General features: G+C 45.7%; 1 protein-coding gene across 1 annotated transcript in view; it reads left to right on the forward strand.

The window, feature by feature from the left end:
* Positions 1-4,020: 4,020 nt before the first annotated feature.
* MTURN (maturin, neural progenitor differentiation regulator homolog) overlaps positions 4,021-26,649 on the forward strand; it is a 33,354-nt gene continuing 10,725 nt past the window's right edge. Inside the window, exons 1-2 of the mRNA XM_020892475.2 lie at positions 4,021-4,608; positions 16,245-16,367. Coding sequence (XP_020748134.1) covers positions 4,447-4,608; positions 16,245-16,367 — 285 coding nt within the window. The 5' untranslated portion in view covers positions 4,021-4,446. The remainder of the gene's footprint in view (positions 4,609-16,244; positions 16,368-26,649) is intronic.

The raw sequence follows: 26,649 nt of genomic DNA on the forward strand, positions 1-26,649 counted from the left end.
CTAATTTCCACTGCTTTTTTGTGATAACCCTTTCCCTTAAAGGTGCAAGACTTCTCTCTCTAAATCTGTGGTTCTCAAGAAGGGGTGATTTTGGCTTCCAGGGGACATTTAGCAATGTCTGGAGACATTGTGGGGGCTCCCCTGATGGCTCAGCGGGTAAAGAATCCTCCTGCAATGCAGGAAAACACAGGTTCAGTTCCTGGGTTGGGAAGATTGTCTGGAGGAAGAAATGGCAGCCCATTCCAGTATTCTTACCTGGGGAATCCCATGAACAGAGGAGCCTGGTGGGCTACAGTCAAAAGTGTCACAAAAAGTCAGACACAACTAAGCAATTAAGACATCTTTGGTTGTCACAATATCAGAGAGGAGTGGGGGAAATGCTGCTGGGCATCTAGTGGGTAGATGCCAGGGATGCCACTAAACATCCTACAATGCAAAAGATAACTCCCTACAAGAAAGAAATATCCAGCTCCAAATACCAGTAGTGCTGCTATTGAGAAACTCCGCTCCAAAGGCTTAGAAAAGAAATGAGATTTCGCATCATCTGTGACCAGTACTCATCATGCTACCATTCTCATGTCACTCCTGAATTTTACTTTTAAAATTCACCAGCTGATCTTCCTACAAATCACTCCCAAGAAGCAGATTAATAATAATCATGGCATTTACTGAGTTCATACTATGTGCCAGGTTCTGGGAAAATGAGTTTATATACTTTATCTCATTTTTTGTCACCATTTTTCAGAAGAGAAAACTGAGGTTCAGGGCAATTAAGTTGGAGATGTACACGAAGCTTAAATTCACTGAGGTGGGAATCAGTGCAGAGCTCAAGTTTCTGATCTTTAACTCAATGCCTTTCTATGAAAAACAACAGTGTGCATTCAATTTATTGAACAATTCCTTTATACTCAGAATTCTATTTTTCATCATAAGAATTTTTCATCTTCTGACAAAAAGTATTTGTTAAATACCTAAAACTCTGTACTTATGGCCATCCATCACTTGGAGCAAACTTGATAGATGGATTTTGAAACACATGTATTTGTAAAACTCCCTCCTTTCCCCAAAGAAGAAAAGCTAGGTCTTTTATATGTTTTAGTCTCAAATTTAAAGACTCTATCTTGGGATGTCTGTATTTAAAAGAAAGAAAGAAAAAAGCACCATTTTGTAACATTCACAAGAGCAGATTGAATTTTCTTACTCATGTGCCAGTCTCCTTCTCTGTCCTCTGTGTTCCTTTCCTACTGCTGCAGAACAAATTAAAGCAAACTTAGCAACTTAAGACAATACCTATTAATTATCTCACAGTTCTGTAAGTCAGAAGTTCTGTAAGTCCAAAATCAGTTATGCATAGCCAAGGCATAACTGACTTCTCTGCTCAGGCTCTCCCAAGGCTGAAATCATGGCATCAAGTCAGGCTAAGTTCTCTGCAGGCTCTGCAGAAGAGTTACTTTCAAGCTCATTGAGGTTGCTGCAATTGTTAAGACTAAAGTCTCACTTGCTGGCAGATGGTCAGGGATTGACCATCTACACTCCTCTCCAATGAAGCAGCTCCCTCCATCATCAACGCTGTTAGGAACAAATCTCACTTGATGATGAATCTGCTTCATGGTTTGAATCTCCAAGAAAAGCCCAGTCCCCTGTAAGGGCCCATGTGATTACATGAGGCCCACCAAGGACAAGCTCCCCATCTTAAGGTCTATTGATTTGACTCCTTAGTTACATGAGCAGAATCCCTCACAGCAGTACCTAGATTCATGTTTGTTTGAATAGCTGGGAGAACGTCTATGTATAGCAAGAATCTTGGTTTACAAGGAATCTTGAAGGTCATCTTAGAACCCTTCCTAGTTCTGTCTGTAAACTCGCTGATGGCAAAATCTGGGTCTTGTGCATCTTTGTCTGGTACTCAAGAGATGCTCCATGAATGTTCACTGAACTGAATTGTTTTAAAGGGATTGAGAAATTACTGAAGTCATGAAATTGTTATATATATATGCGTTAATTTCCAGGTAAGGACAACTCCCATCAGGAAAAAGATCAAATAAGATGCAATGCCCCAGTAGCCTTTAGGGTGATCTCTATCATGACCTCTTCCTCTATCAAAAGATTAAGTGGACTTTCTACTTTCACTATGGGAATGCAGCTTTGATTTCATTAAGGGAGGTCAGGGGGAAAAGAATTCCTATCCCAGAAATGGGCAAGAGAAACAACTTTCCAGAATTGAATCAATTCTGTTGAGTAAAAGGTGTTTTCAGTGAGTTCAAGGTGTCATGAGCTTCCTTGCCTAGTCTGCTAGCTCTTTGAGAGTGGAATTACATAATATTTATATTAAAAAAACTAAGATCGTGGCATCTGGTCCCATCACTTCATGGCAGATAGATAGGGAAACAATGGAAACAGTGGCAGATTTTATTTTCTTGGGTTCCAAAATCACTGCAGATGGTGACTGCAGCCATGAAATTCAAAGATGCTTGTTCCTTGAACAATAAGCTATGACAAACCTAGACAGCATATTAAAAAGCAGAGACATCACTTTCCCAACAAAGGTCTGTATAAGTTACAGCTATGGTTTTTCCAGTAGTCATGTATGGATGTGAGAGCTGGACCAAAAAGAAAGCTGAGTGCCAAAGAATTGATGCTTTCAAACTGCGGTGCTGAGGAAGACTCTTGAGAGTCCCTTGGACAGCAAGGAGATCAAACCAGTTAACCCTAAAGAAACTCAACCCTGAATATTCATTGGAAGGACTGATGCTAAAGCTGAAACTCCAATACTTTGGCCACCTGATGTGAAGAGCTGACTCATGAGAAAAGACCCTGCTGCTGGGAAAGATTGAGGGCAGGAGGAGGAGAAGAGGGCGATAGAAGATGAGATGGTTGGATAGCATCACATAATCAATGGACCTGAGTTTGAGCAAACTCCCGGAGATAGTGCAGGCCAGGGAAGCCTGACATGCTGCAGTCCATGGGGTTACAAAGAGTCAGATACTAGCGACTGAACAACAATACATTTATATCCCTAGAACTAGCATGAGGCTTGCTTCAGAAGACCAACTTTAAAGATAAAAGCTGACTGAATGTTTGTATTATGGAATGAATGCTATTTGGCCTGTCTCTGCTAGTACTTAGTCACTTCCTGTGGGCCAGGGCTCTGTCCAATACATTTTCTGCAATCCAGCAATGCCTGTCTGGTCCCGGCAGCCATTGAACATTCAACAGGTGCAATGGTTGGACCTTGTACTCTTGTTTTAAAATGTAGTTTCTCCTCTCCTAAATTAGCAGTTGGTCATTTTCGGTTTTACAGTATGAATATAAGGTGATTACTATTCAATCTAGATTTGTGGTTGTTCAGTCGCTCAGTCGTGTCTGACTCATTGCGACCCCATTGCAGCACACCAGGCTTCCCCGTCTTTTACCACCTCCCGGAGCTTGCTCAAACTCATGTCCATTGAATCGGGGGTCCCATCCAATCATCTCGTCCTCTGTTGTCCCCTTCTCCTGCCTTCAGTCTAGACTTATGAGGCTTATTTTTAGAAATACTCAGCTTTATGTTAATGCCAAAAAAAAAAAAAAATCCAAAATCCATAAACTTTCATCTTCCTTTTCAAACGGACATTCATTTCAGTGCCTAGTAAATGTATTTATGGAAAACATTTCTTTACATCATTCAGATGACAGAGTTGTGATTTCTGAAAAAGATAAGCTCTGTTTCCCTTTGGTTTTCTCAGCTCCTCCATTCCTAGCCTCAGACAGGGTACACGTTATCTGCAGTTCTGTGAATTTCTCTACACTTCAGTCTCATTGGGAAAAATGCTTCCCCGACCTTCAAACTCCAGATAAACGCGATCCAGATAACTCCGCTTCACTTAACCTGCGAGCTGCCGTTTTCGGGCCCGCGCTGTGACGTCACCCGGCTCACAGGTCTCGGCGTTGGTCTCAGACTCCGGTGATTGGCTGGATCCCATGACGTCACAGGCCGGGGCGGCCCTAGGTTCCTAAGGGCCCGGGGATGCTCCGGGTTCGTTTTTTAAAAAGGGGGCAAGTGGAAACAGGAGAGACCGCGGAGCACCGGGTGCCTCCAGCCGTGCTCCGTCCCTCCCCGCCACGCCCACTGCCAACCTCGCCCGGCCGGGCCGCGCCAGCCTCCGGGGCTGCCCGAAAAGGGGCGGGCGGAGAGGCGGAGCTGGGAGGAGCCGGGCGCGGCGCCGCGCAGTCCCTGGCCACCGCCCACCCGGTTACACACAGCATGTAAACAGTCCCCGCCGGGAGGAGCCCCGGGACCGGAGGGAGCCCGAGCCGCCCGGCCCCGCCGCCAGCCCGAGAGCCACAGAGCCGCGCGCTGCCCGTCCCGGAGGAGGGCGCCGGAGGAGAGGAGGGCGGGCGGCGGAGGGAGCGGGAGGCGGGCGGCGCGCGAGGAGGCTGAGGGAGCGGCGGGCGCGGCGGGCCAGGATGGATTTCCAGCAGCTGGCTGACGTTGCGGAGAAATGGTGCTCCAACACGCCCTTCGAGCTCATCGCCACCGAGGAGACCGAGCGCAGGATGGATTTCTACGCCGATCCCGGCGTCTCCTTCTACGTGTTGTGTCCGGACAACGGCTGCGGGGACAATTTTGTGAGTGCTCGGGGGAGGGACCGCCGCAGCGCGCGGGAGTGTGGACGCGCGGCCGCTACCCTGCGCCCCGGCTCACGCTTGCCGGGGAGGCGGTGGGGCATGAGGTGGGGGGGCGTAACCGCTCGCAGGCACCCCCAAGGCTCCGCGCTCCGCCAAGCGAGCCCCTGAGCTTGGCACGTTGGGGTCAGCACTCCGGGTGAGGCCAGTAGGAGGCAGGCAGGGGCATCCTTAGAATCCGGGAAGCTGGGCTAGGGAGGGCAGTTTCCGGGACGCGACCCCGCGGCTCGAGCGCAGTCCTCGGCTAGAGCATCTCCGAGGATTCTCCGCCTAGCGCCAGTCCGGGCCGGGACGCACGGACCCTTCACTCCCGCAGGATCCGGAGTCCAGAGCTTCCTCCACCCAGGCGTCCCGTCCGGGTGAGGAATCCCGTTACCCTCTCAATGCGCAGACACAACTCCTCGAGTTTCCCCGCCCGAGAGAACCCTCATCCCGACCCCTCTCCCCATGGTATTCTCAGTGGTATTAAGACACAAAGCCTCTGTCCACACTAGCGATGCCCCATCTCCTGGACCATCTTTGCGGAATCACACCCCGGATCTTAAAAAGGCACACGCGCGTGCGCACACAAACACACACACTCACACAGAGGCACGCCTAGCCCCCTTTCCTCTCGTGCTTCCATTGCTCCTCTGTGAGCTTCCAACGAGATGTGTGGAGCCCGAAAGGTTCTGTCCAGCTGAGGCAGCGGCCTGGGCCCTGCCAGAGCCTTTCGATTTTTCCAGATGGGGGTGAAATTCCGCCTCCCTATCCCACCTCCCCGCCCCGCCTCGCCCCGAGCTCGGAGGGACTTGGACCTGAAACTGCGGTGTCCAAATTCTCGACTTCGTATCCTGCCCTCACTTGGGATCTTGGCGCTGGCAGTTAAGGAAGGGGAGGTAGAGGGCCGGGGAATTGGGGTGGGAGGTGCGGAGACTGGGCGAGGATGGCGTTCCATGAAGTATTTGTAAGGACGGGGAAAAAAATAATGGTCCCTACATGTAAGATGGAGGCGGCTATGGGCTCAGGTTACCGGCCTGAGCCTGGAGCTGGCGCTGCTGCCGCCCCTGGGGACGGAGGTGGGGCAGTGCAGAGGCGCGGCCTGGCGCTGGCTCTTCAGGTGGGGTGAGACGAAGCTGGTTCAAAGTCCAGGCTGTCGCGCACCCCAACTGCCACAGAAAGTTCGACGAGGAGTTAGCGTGATTGTCTTTCTTGGCCCCAGAGAGATGAAGTCCTCAATGTGACTTAACATGAAGCATGCCCCTCCCACCACTCCACTCCACTCCGCAAAGGTGAGAGACTCGCCAGGCCCCAGCCTCCTGACCCTCTAGAAGAGAGATAGCCTTGAGTGACAGTCAGATTTGACTTGTGACAGCAGTGACTCTGGTCAAACGCATTTTAATATTTTAAAATGCTCAGTGTACACAACTGAAAAATGGGTATAACACCAACCCCCAGGTGATCGGATAGATAATGCGCCTGACAGTCTCACCTGCACAGTAAGGGCCCCACAAATTTGGGTCAGAGATCTGGGGTTCCCCAGAGTTTAGAACGTGTCTCTTTAAGAGCCTCAATTTCTTACCTGTAAAATGAGGTTAATCAGAATGCCTTCATCGGAGGTATTTGTAAAGTGCAAGAAAGGTATAAATGTATGTAAGAACATTGTTAAAATAAGTAAGTGTTGCTTGTCAATGTGGAAGATCATTTAAAAAGGGATTTACTCCATAGTAAAAGTATGAATAAGCGCCAGGGATGTACTGGAAAGGGCACCAGGATCCAAATAATTGCAGTGTTAGGGTTTGACTAGGAGTCCCTTCCACCCCTGGGCTTCCTTGGTCTGCCAGTGACCTTTCACCCTCCTTACTGTGTGAGATGGGGCAGGAATCACTCATGGCTCCAGAACTCACAGGTCCACACAGCCATCCTGCTGTCACTGCAGGAGACATTTCAAAGAGAATAAGTGGGTGAAGAAAAGCAAGGCTCTTCTTTTGATTTGAATATGTTTAGCAAACCATCATTCAGAAACATGAAGTCTATCTGGCCTTTTTCAAGGCCACTCATATTACATTTTAAAGCTCCACCTGTATGCGTGAAATACTTGGAAGTTTTTCTTTTGAAAGTATTGATTCACTGACAATTAAATGAAATAAATAGGAAAGAAAGAAAGTGGTGGTAGGGGGGAGGGTGCAGGGAGTAACTCGTTGGGCAGACTGGACCTTTTCAGTTTCTAGAGGCCATAATAAACAAGATGCCAAACACTGGAGTTTTCTTAGCCCAAAACCTTGCCTCAGATTTGCAGACCAGGTTTGTCAAGATGCTGTTTGCCTCTAGTTAAAGAAACTCAGACATGAAGAAAATGTCCTACCTCTGTTCATTTCTTTTTCCCAGGAAAATCTGCTAAGTATTAGAAGAAATTTGAGATGAATGGAATCCTTGTAATCTGAAGGATTTGTTAACAATAAGAATATTTACATAGCATTTCTAAGTTTACAAAGTGTTTTTATATCATTCATTCATTTAACAAACATTTATTGAGTGCTCACTCTGTACCTGGCCAGGGCTACTTAGAATGGGGCCATTCTCTTCATCTAAGAAACTGTGGTATAGTGCCTAGGGGCACAGGCTCTAGGGCAGGCTACTCGAGCTTTCACCCCAGCTCCCCACATCTAATTTCGTGCTTTGGAGGAAGTTGTTTAACCCCTCTCTGTCATGACTTCCACATCTGTAAAATAGAGATGATATTAGTACCTCCCTAGCGGACTTGTTTGAGAACAGTACCTAAAGTGGAGATGATATTAACAACTCTCAGGCGGCGTTTCCACATAGCAGTCCCTCTGGATCTATTTAAAATGTTGATAAAACGGCAGGTTGTGTTCTTACCACTCCTTCCCTCTCCTAAACTGACTTCCCATCACTTTTGCAATAAAACCTAAGCTTCCCCGGCTTCAAGCCCCCACATGATCTGCCTCCCGCCGCCTCTCTGACCTCATCCTGGCCCACTCTTCCCCCTTGCTTAGTGTGTTCCTGCCACACTGGCCTTTCTGGTCTTTAGAGAAACCAAGCCCATTCTTGCCTTAGGGCCTTTACGTCTGCTGTTCCCTCTGCCTAAAACACTCTTCCCCCACATCCTTACATAGCTCCTTTCTTTATACCATTGCAGCCTGGGAGAAACCTTTCTGACCACATACTCCCTTACTTCACCCTCTTTTATTCTTACCATAGCACTCACTAATACTTGATAGTCCATTGCTTATTTCCTGCCTGGTCCACTAGCCTGTAAGCTTCATGAGAGCTTATCTTATTCATCCCTGTATGGCAGCACTCAGAACATGCCAGACATGTGATAGATATTCAATCCATGTTTGTAAGAATGAATGAATGAATAATAGTCTAGTATAGAAGACATGTTAAATTTCAAGAGTGACAGCTTCAAAGACAGCTACCACTTAAGTGTGAATTACCATGTATCAGATTTTGTATGTATGAACCTATTTAATTTTAGTAATCTCAGAAGCCACTCTCTGTAATTATCTCCACTTTACAGATGAGAAAACTGAAGCCAAGCGAGGTTTACTAACTTCCCTACATCTAATAGATGGTAGCCCTGTACTGAATACCTGGCACCACAAGGATGACAACAGGGGACCCGATTCAGACTTGGGTTCAAGGGCTACTTCTTAGTGAGCCTCACAAAAATTCTGTAAGGTGGGTATTAATATACCCCTATCTTATAGGCGAGGAAACCGAGGCTAGTAACTGTAAGGACTCAGCCAGGACTATGCCAGTAAGAACTGACAGAGTCAGGACTGGAGCCAAAGCCCAGAGGGCTGTCCCCTCCACCATGCAGAAGATCTCCTGGACCGGAGCAGGCTGGGGCCTAGGAACAAGGGCTTCTTTTTGTCTCTCCTCTCTTTGGCAGCTCTGGGCCCCTTGTGAACTCCTTCCCCTGCTTGCTTTACAGGCCATGTGGCCCCTTTGCTAACTGCTGCTCATTCAAGTCTCTCTCTACGGATGGCTGAGGAGTTCAGGTCCTGGGATAAAATGCTGCCAGTGCTCTGTGTGTGCTGGGGTTCAGGGACACGGCTACCCTGCCTGGCTCTTCGGGTGTCACAGGGAGGGTGCCGAGGGCTTAGACAGGCGGCAGGCCCCATCCTCTGCCCGCTCAAAAGGTCCCCAGGGCTCGGTCAGGCTTGAGGAATGGGGCGTTGGCAGCCACTAACATGCCAGACGGACAGAGGGGCACGTGCTCTTGGGCATGGCAGCACCAGCTGCTTTCCCTCCTCGCCTCGTCCTGGAGAAAAGAGCTCTCTGGAAACAAAGCCCACTGCCCAGCCTCTCCCTGCTGCTGACAGTGGGGGTGGGGGTGGGGGCGCTCGCTTATTGTCCTGCCAACCATTCACAACATGTTTGCTTCTACATGTATCGTTTAATCCCTCCTCAATACAAAACAAAGATAGCCGTTGTCATAGTAGTAAAGAAAAATGTTTTATTTATAGAAGAAATATGTGATTTAATTTTGTGTGTGTCCCTATAACTGTGACTTTATATGTATATATATATAGATATAATCCCCATTTTCATTCTAGGCATGTCTCTATTATTAACTGTGTGACTAAATAACAACCTTTTTATTTTGGAGAAAGAGGATACAACTTGTTTGAATGAGGTTGCATCATCATGTTTCCATGGTGGTATAGTGGAGAGAAGGCCCTGTCTTGTTCAATTTAAACCCTATTCTCAGTTTCCTCTTCTGTCTAATGGGTATAATCATACCTATATCACTTTATTTGCAAGTTAAATGAGCAGTAGTGGTAGACTGTAAAGCTTCCTATGGTGGCCATGTACTATTCATCTAGAGAGATTACATCAGGGAAAAAGATACGTCCTTTACCATTCATGGAGTGGTAATCCCAAGGAGAGTAAATTTCTGCTCATATAAACTCAAGTAAGGGGGAGAAGACATAAGCACTCATTGGCCTCTGCTAAATGAGAGGCAGTTTATCTGGAACCTTTTTTTTTAAGATTTTTTTTTTTTTTATGTAGACCATTTTTAAAGTCTTTATTGACTTTGTTACAGTATTGCTTCTGTTTTATGTTTTGGTGTTTTGGCCAGTGTGGCATGTGGAATCTTAGGATCTTAGTTCCCCTACAGGGGATCAGACCCACACATCCCTGCATTGGAAGGCAAAGTCTTAACCACAGGACTGCCAGGGAAGTCCCTCTCTTGAAATCTGAAATCTTTATATCCACCCTGCTGTGCTTAGTAGCTCAGTCATGTCTGACTCTTTGCAACCCTGTGGACTGTAGCCCACCAGGCCCCTCTATCCATGGAATTCTCTGGGCAAGAATACTGGAGTGGGTTCCCATGCCCTCTTCCAGGGGATCTTCCCAACCCAGGGATGGAACCTGCGTTTCCTGCAGCTCCTGTTTTAGCAGGTGTATTCTTTCCCACTGCGCCACCTGGGAAACCCATGTCCACCCTGGGGGTATTATTATTTTCTTTGACTTACAAAGGAAGGAGCTAAGGCTCAGGTTGAAAGCGTGACATCTCTCTTGATATCTTGGCTTTGCCCATTACTTCCTGTGTGACCACAGACAAGTTGCTTAAACTTTCTGAGTCTCAGATTCCTCCTTGATAAACCAGATCAGTGTTTGACACCAAGAGCAGATTGGAGGTTTGGTCAGACATGTTCGGAAATAATGCTGGCTGTCATGAGTTGGCTTGTCACTCTTACCTCACGTCTTATGTGGGTAGCAGTCAGTTTTGGGTTAAGCCGTACCAACTTAAAATGGACTCCCCAGTGCTGCTGGCAGCAGAAAACCCACGTGGTGAGACTGAGGCGCTTCACAATGGCCCTTTGACACAGATAACTGAGTCCTGGGAGGACAGCGCGTGTGTTCTTAGCTCCCTGCCATCCCCAACTCTGCCTAAGCACCAGGAAGTCAACGCCATCCCCACAAGTGTTAAAACAGTAGGAGCATACAGACTGTGATCAAAAAGGTGTTTGTCATTTGAATTACTTTAATAATCTAATTCCATTCTTGGTTAATAGATATTCTTATCTCTACTACAGAAAACAGAAAGGTGCTCATTTTCCTATTTGCAGTTGACATTGTTTTATTGTCTTAAACCAGACGAGCTTTGATAATAAACTCTGACCCAGCTTACTGACAGAAAGAAGGGCCACAGATGACATGTGCTGAAATCAGAGTTCTTACTGGGGATTTTCAGCTCCAAATGGGCAGGAATCTATAGGAAAGAGTAGGCTGCTCAGGGCAGGCACAAGTTGGGGCTGCTTCACTGCAACCCATGCTGTCCTGAGAATTGGAAGTGGTTTTAGTCGATAATGGCATTTAGTTAGTTTTTTTTTTTTTAATGTAATGAGTGCACGCTATGTTGCTTCAGTTGTATCCAACTCTTTGTGATCCCATGGACTGTAACCCTCCAGGCTTCTCTGTCAATGAGATTTTGCAGACAAGAATACTGGGGTGGCTTGCCATGCCTTCCTCCAGAGGATCTTCCTGACCCAGGGTTTGAACCTGCATCTCTTGTGTCCCCTCCATTGCAGGTGGATTCTTTACTGCTGAGCCACCCGGGAAGTCCTTTTAATGTAATGTTTTTCAGTTGCTCAGTCATGTTTGACTCTTCGTGACCCCGTGGACTGCAGCATGCTAGGCTTCCCTGTCCTTCACCATCTCCCAGAGCTTGCTCAGACTCATGTTTATTGAGTCAGTGATGCCAGGCAACCATCTCAGCCTCTGTTGTCCCCTTCTCCGCCTACCTTTCCAAGCTTTAGGGTCTTTTTTAATGAGTCGGCTCTTTGCATCAGGTGACCAAAGTATTGGAGCTTCAGTTTCTGCATCAGTCCTTCTAATGAATATTTAGGATTGATTTCCTTTAGGATTGACCAGTTTGATCTCCTTACAGTCCAAGGCACTCTCAGTCATCTTTTCCAACACCACAGTTCGAAAGCATCAGTTCTTCAGTGTTCGGCCCTCTTTATGGTCCAACTCTCACATCCATTCATGACTACTGGAAAAACCATAGCTTTGACTAGACCGACCTTTGTCAGCAAAGTAATGTAATGCCCATCCTCAAATATGTGGTTAGTCACAGTTCTGTCCTCAAATGGTGGTCCCAGAACCAGCAACATAAGCATCACTTGTTGGATATGCAGTGTCAGAAACTCCCGTGTGGAACCCAGTTATGGTGTTTTGATAAGCCTCCAGGTGACTGAGAGGGCTTCTCTGGTGGCTCAGATGGTAAAGAATCTGCCTGCAAAGCAGGAGACCGGGTTAGATCCCTGGGTCGGTAAGATCCCCCGGAGGAGGGCATGACAACCCATTCCTGTATTCTTACCTGAAGAATCCTATGGATAGAGGAACCTGGTGGGCTACAGTCCATGGGGCCCTAAAGAGTCAGAAGTGACTAAGGACAGCACAGCACAGGTGACTGAGATGGACTCTGATGCTTAAGAACCACCTCTTTCCCCTCCTTTGTGAAGCCTTTTCTTGGCATTTCTAATATTGTAACAGTCCATGTCTGTGATCTGCCTTGGCTCTAACTACCAGATTGGAAGTTCAGTACATTCTGTTCCCAGATGTGTGTTTGCCAAGGAGTTAACATTGTTCCGAGCCACAGGTTCTCTGACCCCTTGCTATAGTTTTTCTATGGCCAGAGTGGGTGTTTGGTTTCTCATGCTTAAGATATTTTCCAAGTGGAAGGCCTGTGGCCATGCCCCACGGTGCTGGACTCTGGGTCAAGTTCCCGTTTGTCCTTGTACAAGGCTAGACCCCAGATACTGCTTTCAGGTGCTTTAGCCCAGCCACCACATAGTCTCTCTGCCCTCCCCTGGTTTTGGAATAGGCCTCTCTAATTTTCTAAGAGTAACCCTCCTGCCCCTGGAGAAGGAAATGGCAACCCACTCAGGTGTTCTAGCCTAGGGAATCCCAGGGACGGAGGAGGCTGACAGAGGAGTCCATGAGGTCGCAAAGAGTCGGACACGACTTAGCGACTGAACAACAACTACAGCGCTCCTGCCCCTAGTCCCATTCCTGTTAGTTCTGAGGAGTTGGTCTGTTTTGTATGTGGGCACTGCTTCGGGTCACTGGTTGCTTGTCTTTCTTTGCATAGGCCTCTGCAAAGCAGTGGCAGCCAATCTGTGTTCCAGCCATGGCATGTGCCAGGCTTGTTTACCTGGCACTGTTTTCCTGATCTCACTGGTTTTTATATGATTCTCCTGTTGTTTTCCCTTTGTCTGTTTTTTCCCAACTATAGACTTATTTTTTGGTTCATCTTACCTTGTATTCTGTAAATTTTCACTGACTGCCATGATTAGTCTTAGAAGGGGGCAGTTTCAGTAAGTAAAACTGAATACCTTTTGTTATGAGATACAATGGATGTGAAATAATGAGCATTTAGTAAGTGATGTCTTATAAATGGCTGTGTACACCTGGTTTTGTCTCATTCCAAACCCCTTGCTCCATCAGGTTATCATATGGGCAGGGATTCAGTTAAAACTTTTCTAAAACAAGAAAACCAACACTGCTGGAAATTTTGGATAAGTTAGAAAGCCACGGCAAGGAAATTTAGGGAGAATGGACAGAAAGTCCTTTTGTAGGTGTTAAGTCTTTCTTCTCTAGGGCTTCCCTGGTTGCTCAGCGGTGAAGAATCTGCCCGCAGTGCAGGAGCTGCAGGAGATGCAGGTTCCATCCCCGGGTCAGAAAGATCCCCTGGAGGGGGGGCATGGCAACCCACTCCAGTATTCTTGCCTAAAGAATCCCATGGACAGAGGAGCCTCGTGGGTTACAGTTCATGGTGTCACATAAGAGTCAGACATGACTGAAGTGAGTTAGGAGACATGCTTGCAAGTCTTTCTTCTCCAATGTATTCATAGATCAACAACTCCAAAAGTGGAGTAATGAAAATGGTGGCATGAGTAACCTCCCCTTCATGAGGCTGTAGATGCCCTAGAAACACTTAAACTGAAGAAACGGATTGCCAGGCAGTGGTGGATACACTGTGATTTCTGTTACAGTTTGAGTGGTATTGGAGAAGGAAATGGCAACCCACTCCACTATTCTTGGCTGGAGAATCCCATGGACAGAGGTGCCTAATGGGCTACAATCAATGGCATTGCAAAGAGTTGGACACAACTGAGCGACTAACGCTTAGGGTGATATACTTTTCTTAATTTATTTCCTTAATTTATAACTTAAAATACTTTTTTTTTTAAAAAAAGGATAGTTAAAAAATAAGCTATATTTGTAAAAAATACAAGGTTTTCATAGATACACCTGCTTCTGAATGAATTCTAACCCGAGTCGCCTTGGATAGTGTTCTCAGTGAAGTCACACAGGCTGTTTGATTTCGCATTACTGCAGGTGGAAATCCCCCACACCATGCTCCTGCAAATGCAAAAGGGGAAATAGGGGACTTAGAGTCACCATTTATTGACTATCTATTGTACTGTCTGCCAGCCAGGCACTGTACTAGGTACTTAATCGACTTTTTACTTTCTCTGTAATCTTCATACCAAGTCTAGGGAAGAAGGCAGGCTTAAGATTTTCCATTGTGTGGTGCTAGGTGTTAATCCCATCTCTGACTTGGATAAGAATTTGAAATATACCAGAACTTTTTAAAATTTGAGTTTGAAAATAGGTGTTGAGCCAGACTTGTATTAAAGTGGACTTTATTGTTCTTGCTGAATCCCTACTAAGAATCAAGCGCAATAATGGATTTAAAGGCACTTCATACTATTATGCTTTTTGTATAGTGCAAGAGACTATTACATGACTGTCATTTCAGTGACTCGACAACTTTAAGGGCCTCCACTTAATAGGGAATCATATTTGAGCTGTTCTCTAAAGTTAGAGACTCTAGAAGGTATCTTTATTAGGTCAAGGAGGAAGCTACTCTAGAAGTCTGCTGGAAGTAGAGCAGCTTGTATCAGAATTGGACTTTGACATCTATGAAACACAGATAATTGGGCTGTAAAGATGGCATATTAGCACCATGTTATTCTCTCTTGAATCTGAGCAGCGTTTTCAGTTCTTTCCAGTTCCTGAAGACCCTGCAGTAAAAAGGAAGACGGGGAAATCTGTTTATTGCATGTTGGGCATATGACTTTCTGGGGTGATGCTCTAATCATTTGTATTAATAGCAGGGGTAAGTATGTGCTTGACATCGACCATTTCTCCCAATTGATCTTGTCCCTTGCTGCCCGGTGCCTGTTTCTTGCTCTCATCTGCCAAGCATCTTCCTCTCCTCTACACCTTTTTCACCAGTGTTGAGCTGTCATTGATCCGGCCCCTGTAAACAGCGATGCTCGGTACCTGACTGACACCCTGATGTTATCCTGGTCTTCAGTAACCCCTACCCCCATCCTGCTGCTCAGATATGCAGAGCAGGGGACTTCTGCATCTTCATCTCTCAAACCAGGTTCTTGGGCTTATTCCAGATCCTTGAACATTTATCGGAGAAACTAGCCAAGTCTTAAAGATGTGCTAAAATGGATATCCTCATGTGGGAAAGAAAAAAAAAAACAACAAAAAACTTGCCTAGCCTAAGAAAAAATAAAGCCTAAATCAGTTTCCCCCTGGTGCATGTTAACATCGCAAAGTGTTTCTTGGGTACATTGTCCTCTTATACACACACACACACACACACACACACACATATATATATACTTTTTACTTTATTTTTATTTTTTTGGCCTTGCTGGGTCTTCATTGCTACATGGGCTTTTCTCTAGTTGAGGCAAGTGGGGCTGCTGTCTAGTTGCACAGGCTTCTCTTGTTGCAGAGCACAGACTCTAGTGCAGGGGCTTTGATAGTTGCTGCACATGGGCTCTAGAGTTGCAGCTCCTGGGCTCTGGAAGATAGGTTTATTAGTTGTGGCACTGCTCCACAGCACGTGGGATCTTCCTGACCCAGGAATTGAACCCACATCTCCTGCATTGGCAGGTGGATTCTTTACCATTGCGCCTCCAGGGAAGCCCTGTGATGTCCTCTTAAAGCATTTTAAAGGAAGGTGAGATTTCAGAGAGCCTTTGTTTCCTGGTTACTAGGGATGACTTTTCCATATGTCCTCCTAAATTTTCATTTTGAAGTAAATTGACCATTGCCCGCACTCTCAGGCTAATCTGGGTAAAGAATGTTTCCGAGTAAGCAGTTACAAACTCTGCCTGCTTAATCCTTCAGCCATTGCTGAAGGCAGTGGTAAGGATTATGCAAGCTCTTGGTTTCTCCTCCCTCCCGCTTTAAAGCCACCCTTTGCCAGCATCAGGAGAGGGACATTGGAAATCACGGGTGGGGAAATATTGATCTCCCTGCCCTTTTACTATGTATGGGCAGATCTGATGGAAAATTGAGCAGGTGAGATATGGACCAGGAGCATGGGGGGGTTTCTGCAGGGTATTCATTTTCTGCCTTCGATACAAACAAATCAAGAATAACTGTATGGATTTTTACTCTGGAATGGAGGCCTTCTTCAAATTCACATAGTTGAAAACAAAATCTTCTTGGTTTTGTGTATTTCAGACTGAGTATAATAACTGTGTGTCTTTGTTTTCTCCTTTCCCTTACCGGTGGGCACGCAGCACGTGTGGAGTGAGAGTGAAGACTGCCTGCCTTTCTTGCAGCTAGCACAGGATTACATCTCCTCCTGCGGCAAGAAGACACTCCATGAAGTCTTGGAAAAAGTCTTCAAGTCTTTCAGACCTGTAGGTGACTGCTTGGCTTCCAAAGCCGTCTTATTGTCTCCAGTGACTGTGCTCTGAATAACACGGATTGTGGGGAAAGTGGGCAAAACCTGGAATGACTAATTGTTTTTCTCTTGTCTGCCCTGTGGCTTAAAGATAGCAGTTCGTGGAGGGAGGCTGAAGGCGGAGAGGGAGGGGGAACGGGATGTGACACAGCTGTTTGTTGCAAGGATGATGGTTATTTCTAGCATCCCTTGAGTTAAGAGTCTCTGATTGGGTGGGAAGCACACAGTCTTTTATGAGACAACTGAGTATTCCGGTTCTCATCCAGTAGACTTAAAACCAAAATGCTTGCAAGTACTATGGAGGTTCTCTTGTAATAGGAAATTGCCGGAAGGCTGTATAAAGGATGTACCCTCATGTGGATGGATATGGAGATGAAGAAACTAGATAGTTGTTCTTTTCTCTTTTGATAAAGTCTCTTATAGAGAGCTTGCTTCCCCACCCCCGCCCCCCAGCCTCCTTAGGATTTAGGAATCTGGATGTCTGTGGTTAGCTGACGGCTTGTTTCATTCCAGCTGAAAAACACGTGAAATGAATACTCACCCCTATTTTATAAACTACTTCTCTCTCTTTATTGGAAGACATAATTGGAAGTCATATTATGTGACATTTCCCCCAAGTTCAGTTCCCTGCCCACTGTAAGCACTCTACACATTCAAGGTTATTTGCTCTAGAATTTCCTTTTTTTTTTTCATATCTTTTAATATAGTATCTACTTCTTTTTTTTTTAATTTTATTTTTGGCTGTGCTGGGTCTTTGTTGCTGCTCTGGCTTTTCTCTAGTTGCAGTAAGCAGGGGCTATTCGTCTAGTTGTGGGAGGAACTAGTCTAGCTCAGGCTTCCCATTGTGGTGGTCTCTCTTGTTTCGGAGCATAGGCTCTAGCGTGTGCGGGCTTTGGTACTTGCAGCACATGGGTTCAGTAGTTGTGGTTCCCAAGCTCTAGAGCACAGGCTCAATCCCACACGGACTTAGTTGCTCTGAGGCCTGTGATTAGGCCTGAGGATCTTCCCTGATCAGGGGCTGAACCCATGTCTCCTACATTGGCAGAGGGATTCTTTACCACTGACCCATGACCCACCAGGGAAACCCCTAGTATCTATTTCTTTCTTGGAATCTTCAAACTTGTTTTTTGTTTCTCTGAACATGGTAGGCTTAGCTGCATAAGAGACTTTGGGATATTCCAGTGTTTCAAAATTTTAAAGTCTGTTTTGTCATCTTTTGTTTTCACTGGGTCCCCCTCCTGGTATCTTGTTTTTGTGTGTTGGATTATCTCTGTGTGCTTGAAAATTTGTATATTTGTATTTGAAAATTTATATATCAGGATAAATTGAGGCCTAAGATAATGGTACTTTCCTCCAGAGAGGATTCAATTGGAGACCACCTTCAAACAATTTAAGACTTGCAGTTCTTAGAACTCTCCAGGTGATGCAAAGCCAGGTTGCAGGCCTGGTTTCTTCTAATTCTGAGAGCAGACTCAGTCTGTTCAGGCTGTTACAACAAAACATTAGGTGGCTTATAAACAAGAATTTATTTTTCATTGTTCTAGAGGTTAGAAATCCAAGACCAGCGTGCCAGCAGACTTGGTATCTTGTGAGGGCTCACTTCCTAGACAGGTGGCCATCTTTTCATTGAACCTCATCTGGTGGAAGGAGAGAGAGAGAGAACCCAAGAGCCTCTTTTATAAGGGCACTTGGTCATTTGTGAGGACTCCACCTTCATGATCTAATCACCTCCCTAAGGGCCCACCTTCTAGTATCATCACCTGGAGGGTTAGGATTTCAGCATTTGACTTTGGAGGGCAGAACATAAATACTCAGACCATAGCATAGACTTTTGGGATCCTAGCCTAAAGCAAGGATGTTTGTCACAGAAGCTCCTTTGTTGACTTTGGTCTCTGTAGCTCTTAGAGTAGGCCAGGCAGGCAGTAGTTTCTTCGAGAACAGCAGATGTCCTCAGGACAAAAGCAACTTTTTATGATAGGCTTACATCTGTGGGTACTAATTCTCAATATAATTAAGAAGGCATTTTTCATATTGAATCTAGCTTTTTTAGTTCTGTATGGAAGAGTTGGTCCTGACCAGGATCACTTAATCCACCACCATAAGAAGACGCATTTTAAATGGCCTTTGTCACTCTGTCTGATTAGGATCATTTGTCCAACCAATTCTTTTTGTTTTTGTTTGTTCATTTTCTAAGCCTGACTCATCCAAAATAGATTTTTTACTTATAGATACTGGTCTACCCCACTTTCATCCATTCAATTTGTATTTACTGAACACCCAGTAAGCACTTGACACTCTCGACTGCTCTGTCCCTGGCACTTGAACCAGACAGACGAAAACCTTAGATCTCACGGGGCTTGTATTCTAGTGTCAGGGAGACAAGATAAATGAGGACAACACATAACGTGTTAGTGACAAGTGCCAAGGAGAAAACAACGTGAGTCAGGGAGAGGGGGTGAGAAGTGTCTGAGGCACTGACAGTTTTGATTAGGGGAATAGGCAGTGCTTCACTGGGAAGGTTACTTGAGTGAAACTGAAGTGAGATGTGGGCCATGAGGCGATCCGCAGAAAGAGCTTTCCAGGTAGAGAGCAGCAGATACAACCACAGGGCGAGAGAAAGCCAGGGCCAGGGAACCAGGGGAGGCTGGTGTGGCCCGAGCGAAGGGGGAAGGCAGGAGAGTGAGAGATGAGTCTGAGGAATTTCCGGGGCTTGTGGGTCACAGCAGGACTTGACCTGGGGAGCCTTTGAAGGGCTTGAGCACCAGAGAGATCCACCTAGTAGAGAGCAGGCTGTGAGGGGGGAGAGGGGGTGCAGGGAGCCCCGTGAGGAGGCTGTGGCTGTCATCCAAAAAGAAGATGAGGATGACTCTAGAGTTCCTCATCTACTCACTGAAGGGAATGGCGTTCATTTACTGAAATGGGGAAAGCTGCAGGAAGAAACTTGGGGAGTGAGACCACCAAGACTTCAGTTGTAGACTTGTCAGTGTTTGAAATGCCTGTTAGACATCCAAGTAGAGACATCAAAGCAGGCAAAAGATAAAGAAAAAAAAATGGATTCCCTTAAATCTTACCTTCCCCTGCCCCAACCCCCGCCCCCCAAATATCTGATTAGCACATGGTACTCACTTTGCAGCTGGTTTCCACAGAGGGTCCACTCATGGGCTGGCCACCTGGTTCTCTCACCTGAGGTGGCCAGCAACAGGTTACCTGAAGAGTGTGCTTCACTGGGGAAGGTGAGCTCCCACCAGAGCCCCTTCTGCCATCTTGTTTTACTAAGCCTGTGTCTGTGCTTAAGCAACCAGGCAGCTGTATAGAAAGGGAAAAAATGCAGTCCAAAAAATCCAGATATTTAGCTAAAAGTGATTGACTTGATTGAATACTTTCTTTCAGATGAAGCTGCTTTGTGTAACTGAGGCACACAGATTTTATTAAGGCTGTTGGGCTTCCTGAGTTCATTTCTCAAGTGGAGACTTCTGCCAAAGTGGGCAGGATGGTGCTCCCAAGGTGGGGTCTTTGCCTGGTGTGAGGCCCCCTTTGCTAGGAAAGCTTTTGTGTGCTGGGCGCTGTAGCTGAGTTTTTTGTCTTCAGGGAAGTGCCTTCTCAGGACTGGTGAGGGTGAAATACACACAGGCTTGGGTTTCTCTCAGTTAGGATGTGCCCTAGATCGGATGAGAAGGGAGTGTTCCAGACCTGAGTGAAGGACTCCTGGAGATCAGGAGGGAAGCTTTTACCCTCTCCTTCTCCACAGAAGAGTGCCTTTCTCCCCACTGCTGTTTATCTATTTTATATAAAGGACATTTTATATAAAGGAGGCTTAGGTTATGACTCAGGAAAGGGTCTTGTTGCTGTCATAGCTCATAGTGTTTGTAGAAGTAACACATACCCAAATGCTGCAAGGTTATCAAGCAGGTGAACTTGAGTCTGTCATTTCCCTGAAAATTTTTGATAATCTGATCCAATTGTGCAGCTGCTTTTTTTTTAATAGTTGGGGAAACCACAGGAGGAATATTTTCACCGTCCTCTTAGAACAGCCTCATTCATGGCTTTGAATCCTTGTTTTCCCTCGGCAGGCCCATTGCCAGCCCCTGTCTTGTGCAGTGTTTCCAGAAAGATAAGGACCTTTCTATTGACAGCCTTCTGCTGCCTTTTGGGGCAGCAGTCAAGCAGACTCAGTTCACTTTGCTGAAGCCCACACATGCCTGTCTGCCTGGACCAAAAGCATGACGTCATCTCCTGGCCTTCCCTAGCGTCCTGCCCAAGAGGCTAAGCATGCTGCGGTAGCACTGTTTACCTTTAGACCTTCCCATTTTGTAGACTTCTCCCCGCTTTCTGTTTGCCTCCCCGCCCCTCCCTTGCCAAAACAACCAATCTCACAAAGTCCATGCCCTACTAGAGAAATCTGTTGTTGGATTTGACAAGAAAAAGTAATGATTCTTTTTCTTATTCACCATCTTACCTTCCTCTTTTTCCTCTGTCTCTTCATAACATAATTAACAAAAATGCAGGATCATTTGCTATTTGCCAAAGCAACGCTCTGGCGAGTAAGAGACAGGTGTGCGTGCTCAGTCGTGTCTGACTCTTTTCGACTCCCTGGACTTTAGCCCACCAGGCTCCTCTGTCCATGAGATTTTCTAGGCAAGAATCCTGGAGTGGGTTGCCATTTCCTTCTCCAGGGGATCTTGCTGGCCCAAGAATCGAACTCACATCTCTTTGTCTCTTGTGTCTCCTGCATTGGCAGGAGGTTTCTTTACCACTGTGCCACCTGGGAAGCTCTTGTAGGAGACAGGAGCGGTGCCAGTCCTGGTGCTCTAGGAGCTGGCTTTCTGGGAGGAGAGGCAACCACAGAAAGGTACAAAGAAAGCCCAGGTTACCTGACTAAGCACTGATTTTGGTCCAGACACTCTGCCTGATGCCGTGCAGATGGAGGAAGGGAGTTCCATTCCCTGTCTCCTTGCTCCACTCTGCTGGTTCTTTGGGGAAGTGTTTTCCGAGAGGATGCCAATTAACAGACACAGACCGCAGCATGATGGTTGTGGTCCCTTGACCTAGTTATGCAGAATCAGGTTACTACAGTGATGAAGAACCCATGCTCTGGGGGGCAGGCTGCCTGGATTCAAATCCCAGGTCTTCCACTTGCTGGCTGTGTGACCTCAGCTAAATTACTTGACTCTGTTTCTCAGTTTCCTCGTCTGTTAAAACTAGGAAACAAATGACGATAGTTACCTTAGGGCTGCTGTGAAGACTAAATGACACAATTTTTGTTGGGGACCTAGTGCAGCACAGCACACATGAGAAGCATTGATTAAAGGCTGGTATTGACATGGATGGGATGGGGACACTTGGCAAAATACTGATGAGAGGTTTCGTAGGACTTTTAGGTTTTTGGTGGAGAGAGAAAACCATTTGCTAAGTCATTTCGGCACATACTTAACAGAATCATCTGGCTAAAGTAAAGGATTTTCAAGGGGTAGTGTTGAGGTATTATAGCCAAAAGTTTATCAGCAGTGATTTTGGCAAAATGATAATCGTCCATTTGGTACTTCATCCATGCAGCTCACTGGGGTGGAGGCTAGTGCTACAAGAGGGATGACCAGATGCTCCTCTCCCCCAGAGGGACACAGGACCAAAGAGCCTCTGGTGACAAAGGCTATGAATGATACTTATTTTCTTTTCTGGATTTTCTAAATTTTCCATGATGTTACAGAAACCATATATGATCAGGAACTATGTTGTGATTTTTTTTTAATATTTTCTTGTCCATGATGTGTCCAGAGGACTGGGAATCTCAGAAGTAAGTGGGCTCATCGAGGAATGAAGTATGGGCAGGGGCTTACCGGGGAGGTGAGACTTGAAGAAAGGGCAAGATCTGGATCGGGTCAGCAGGGGAGGAAATGCTGGCCAAGAATAAAGACCGGGAAGGCCTGCCTTGGCTCCTTTACTGAGAGAACCTTGGAGGTGTTCATACGTGGGGCATGGTGGCTCAGCTCCAGCCTGGCCAGCTCCTAGCCTGTGTGGCCTCTAGCAGGTTGTTCAGCCTTAGTGTTCCCATCTTTAAATGGGGGTCATACATATTTCACTGTCTTATGGATGCATGGAAAGCTTCCGAATCAAAAGACACACAGGACTGTCAAAGCCCAGCCACCCTAGCAAGGCTAGTCTTCATTTCCAGGGGCTTCCCTGGTGGCTCAGCAGTAAAGAATCCGCCTGCCAATGCAGGAGACTCTGGTTCAGTCTCTGGGTCAGGAAGATCCCCTGAAGAAGGATATGGCAACCCACTCCAGTATTCTTGCCTGGGAAATCACATGGACAGAGGAGCCTGGTGGGCTACAGTCTATGGGGATGCAAAGAACAGGACATGAGTTAGTGACTAAACAATAACTACAGCTCTATTTCCAGCTCGTAACTGCTGTTAGGAACTGCTTATTAGGTGGATATGTGACTCCATGGATGGAGCAGGGCAGCCTGGACTTACCCATACTCTGCTGGACTCCAGGGGCCTCCTAGCTTCTACCTAGTTTTTCTCCTTGCTTCCGGATTGTCGTATTCAAATGGTACATGTGTTCAGTGACAACACCAAGTTGGCTGTCACTGCAGTTTGTGAGCAGATGGGTTTCTCTGTGTCCTGAGACTAGTAATGGCTTCAGAGACTCCTCTCAGTAGCTCCGATAAATGTGAGTTGGAGAATTGTTGGAGTTCTGCATTTTTCTTGTTTAAGTGGCCCTGAATTGATGGTCGCTGGTTATCACATGAGTGAGCTAGTCAATGAAAGAGTGGTTATAGGTCTAAGTAATATTGACCATACCATTCCTTTTTATCCCCTCCATGTTTTTGTATCTTTTATTTAGCAGTGATTGACAATCTCCCCCCTGGTTAGAGAACAGTTCACAAGAGAAGAGAGAGCTTACCATTTCCAAGCTAGCTGTGAAACCAAACCTCATCTTTGCCTTTCAGCTCTCTCAAAGCTTTACTCTATTCTCCGGGAGTGTTATTCTTCCTCCTCTTACCAGCACTGTGGACGTTAGGGTCACGAGGCACCTGTTGCTATGACAATTCTCTGTGCTGTTTTGGTTGATGTTGCTTTCATGGCCCTTCACTGAAAGAGGGCCCACGCTTTTCCAGGTTTTCTCACTCGGATTGACCTTCATCCTCTCTCTGGGGTTGCTATGTGACTCCACGTTTTTTTTCTCTTTTGAGAAGCAGAGACATTTCCACAAGAAAATTTTCCTTAATTCTGTCTTACTGACATGAGCAAGACTGGTAATTTTTTTGCCACTAATGGCTGGGGAGCTAGGGATTAAACCCCACAGGGAAACCCTTTATGACCCAGAAAAAGTTCATTTCTTGCTTCTACTCCTCTAGTCTGCTCAAGAGTCTGGAAGAAGAGAAAGAATCCACCTCTGGGAAGCTACCCCAGTGGTCATAAAGTCTGATAGGAAAGATTATGCACAAATGTGGGTTTTAATAAAGACACATTGAATTAACAATGTTATAAATTAACTATACTTCAAAAAATATTGGTAAGAAAAATAAACACAAAACAGCCAACCACATCCAGAAGAAAACCACATTGAACACTGACAAGTTTATCATGGCATTCGTTGTTTGCTCATGTTTTGAACATTCAAACCCTTGTCATTTAGGGTATGATAGCCCCTAAAGTAAGGGAGTACCTATTGCTCTTGCCCATTTGGGTCTTATATCACTCTTGCCGCTTAACTATTTACTTTTCCTATTATGGAGAAGACAGATTGACCAAGATCCCATCAGAGGTTTATTGGTGGCACCAGCATCATGGCTTAAGATTGTTGTTTTTGTTCAGTGGCTAAGTAGTGTCTTTTTGACCCCATGGACTACAGCACGCCCGGCCTCCCTGTCCTTCACTTCACTACCTCCTGGAGTTTGCCCAAGTTCATGTCCACTGAATCAGTGATGCCATCCAACCATCTCATGCCCTGCCGTTCTCTTCTCCTGGCTTAAGATAAACAGTGACAAATTTCCCAAATGCTTTAGAGTCTCAGTACTCAGGCTGTGGTTTCTGGATCAGCAGTATCCCCATCACCTGGGAGCTTGTTAGCAAAGCAGAATCTTGGGTCCCACCTGAGACCCACTGAATCATAGTCTCCCTTTTAGGTAGATCCCTAGGTGAGTCATATACACAGCAAGGTATGAGAAATGCTGCTTCAAAAAGTCCTCTGGAAGGAGCTTACAGGGACCTCAGAAGCCACAGGGCTCTTCCTGGAAGCCCCAGATGCCTAGCTGGTTGACCATGCACTCCAAGGCCTAGATACTGTCTCCTTTTATAAAGACACTATAATCTGAGTGCTTGAGTGCCACCTTTAGAGATAGCAGATGCTAAATGCCAACTGATTTCAGCCTCAGCTAGTTTATACTACCTTTAAAAAGACCTGGAGTTAGTTTTGCAGATAACCAATACTCTCATGGGTCCAAAGAGCTTTAGTTCTCAAGGATTGGCACCTCTGCCCGTTAGGTACAACTCTGTTAGGATGGGTGGACTCCAGTAGTTCTTATGTGTTCAGAGACACTTCCAAAGGAGCAAGACCCTGGGAATGCTATCATTGTTGTCCAGAGCAATCATAAAGATTTTTTCCAGGCAAGTGAAAAAATTTTACTAAAAGTGAATGATTCTATCAGGAGTAATTCAAATATACTTGACAGGGTTTCTTGGCCTGTCTTTTTCCTTATAAGAATGTGTGGGTACAGTTAAAGCAAGGACTCAGGATTCTTCCCAGTCTGTTTATACTCCTGTTTCTGATATGTCTTCTTGACTGTTAAAATTTTGGACCCAGTAATTAAATTTATTTTTTTTTTCCAGTCTGGCTCTTCAATCTGTTCTTTTTCCTCCCCAGTTTTATTGGGATGTAATTGACATAAAGCATTGTATAAGCTTATAGTGTACAGCATAGTGATTTGACTTATATACATCATGAAAAATAATTATCACAGTAAGTTTCGTGAATATCCATCATCTTATACAGATACAAAATGAAACAGAAAATAAAACCTTTCTCTCTTGTAATGAGAACTCTCAGGATTTACGGTTTTAACAACTTTCTTATATAGCATGCAGCAATGTTTAATTATATTTACCATGATGTACATTACATCCCTAGTATTTATTAATAACTTATAATTGAAAGTTTGTACTTTTTGACTGTCTTCATCCAGTTCTCCCTCCCCACCCCACGCCCACCTCTGGTAACCCAGAAGTTAGACCTATCTTCCATAGATGACAGCGGAGGCAGCGGTGGGAATGCTAGATGACTACATTTCTGTATGGTGTCTTTTCTTGCTCTTATGCTTTTTTCATTCTCCTCTGCATGCTTCCAAATTGTACATACTCATAAATGTTGATGCTAACACTGCATATTGAATTTTTTAATGTTTATTACCTAGTTGAAAACACTGAAGCCTCCAGCTATAGAAATAGCATGGACAGCTGGAAGGGAATCTCCCGGGTAGCCTGGTGGTTAGCTATGTAAAGTCTACAAACCAGTGGCCTGGTTTTGAATCCTCCTCTGATGCTTCCTGGGTAACACTGGGCAAATTTACTCAACACCTCTTTGTAAAGGAGAAATAATAATAATACCTACCACATAGGATTATTATGAAGACCAAAGGAATTCATGTACAGAAAGCTGCTTATACAGTACCTAGCACAGTATCCTAACCAATATTAAGTCTTATGATTGAATCCAAAGTATGACAGAATTGGTTCGTTCGTTGGAATGGAACCCTGAGAATCAAATAAAGAGGCTGATAGAACTGAGTTTCTCAGTTCTTGTCCTACTTCCTAGGACTGATTAGCCATGAGGGGGTCTAGAAGCAAGCCCAACAGAAGAGAGAAGTAGTAGCTGGGGGTGGAGACAGGCTACTCATGCATCATTAGTCCCCTTGAATCACTGAACTAGCTGTGCTTTAAAATGAGAAACAGACAGTCTTTGTAACTAGATGATTCATACGAGGCTGTATGGTTTACAGACCTTGGCCACGTTCACTTTCTCATTTAATCTCCGTAGTTTCTCTGGAGTCGAGCGGCTGTCCTTCGCAGAGAAGGATGCGGAGGCTCAGCAAAGGTGGGGTCCCCCAACCAGAACCCTGGCTTCCAGCTGCCAGGTCCAGTGCCTTTTCCACAGAACCTCTCAATGAATCTGAAGACCCTTTACTAAGGTACCTGAAATGTCCTGACAGCCATTGAGAGCTACTTCTTTTCTCTCTCT

This window comes from Odocoileus virginianus, chromosome 1, assembly GCF_023699985.2.
Source record: "Odocoileus virginianus isolate 20LAN1187 ecotype Illinois chromosome 1, Ovbor_1.2, whole genome shotgun sequence".
NCBI classification, from domain to species: Eukaryota; Metazoa; Chordata; class Mammalia; order Artiodactyla; family Cervidae; genus Odocoileus; species Odocoileus virginianus.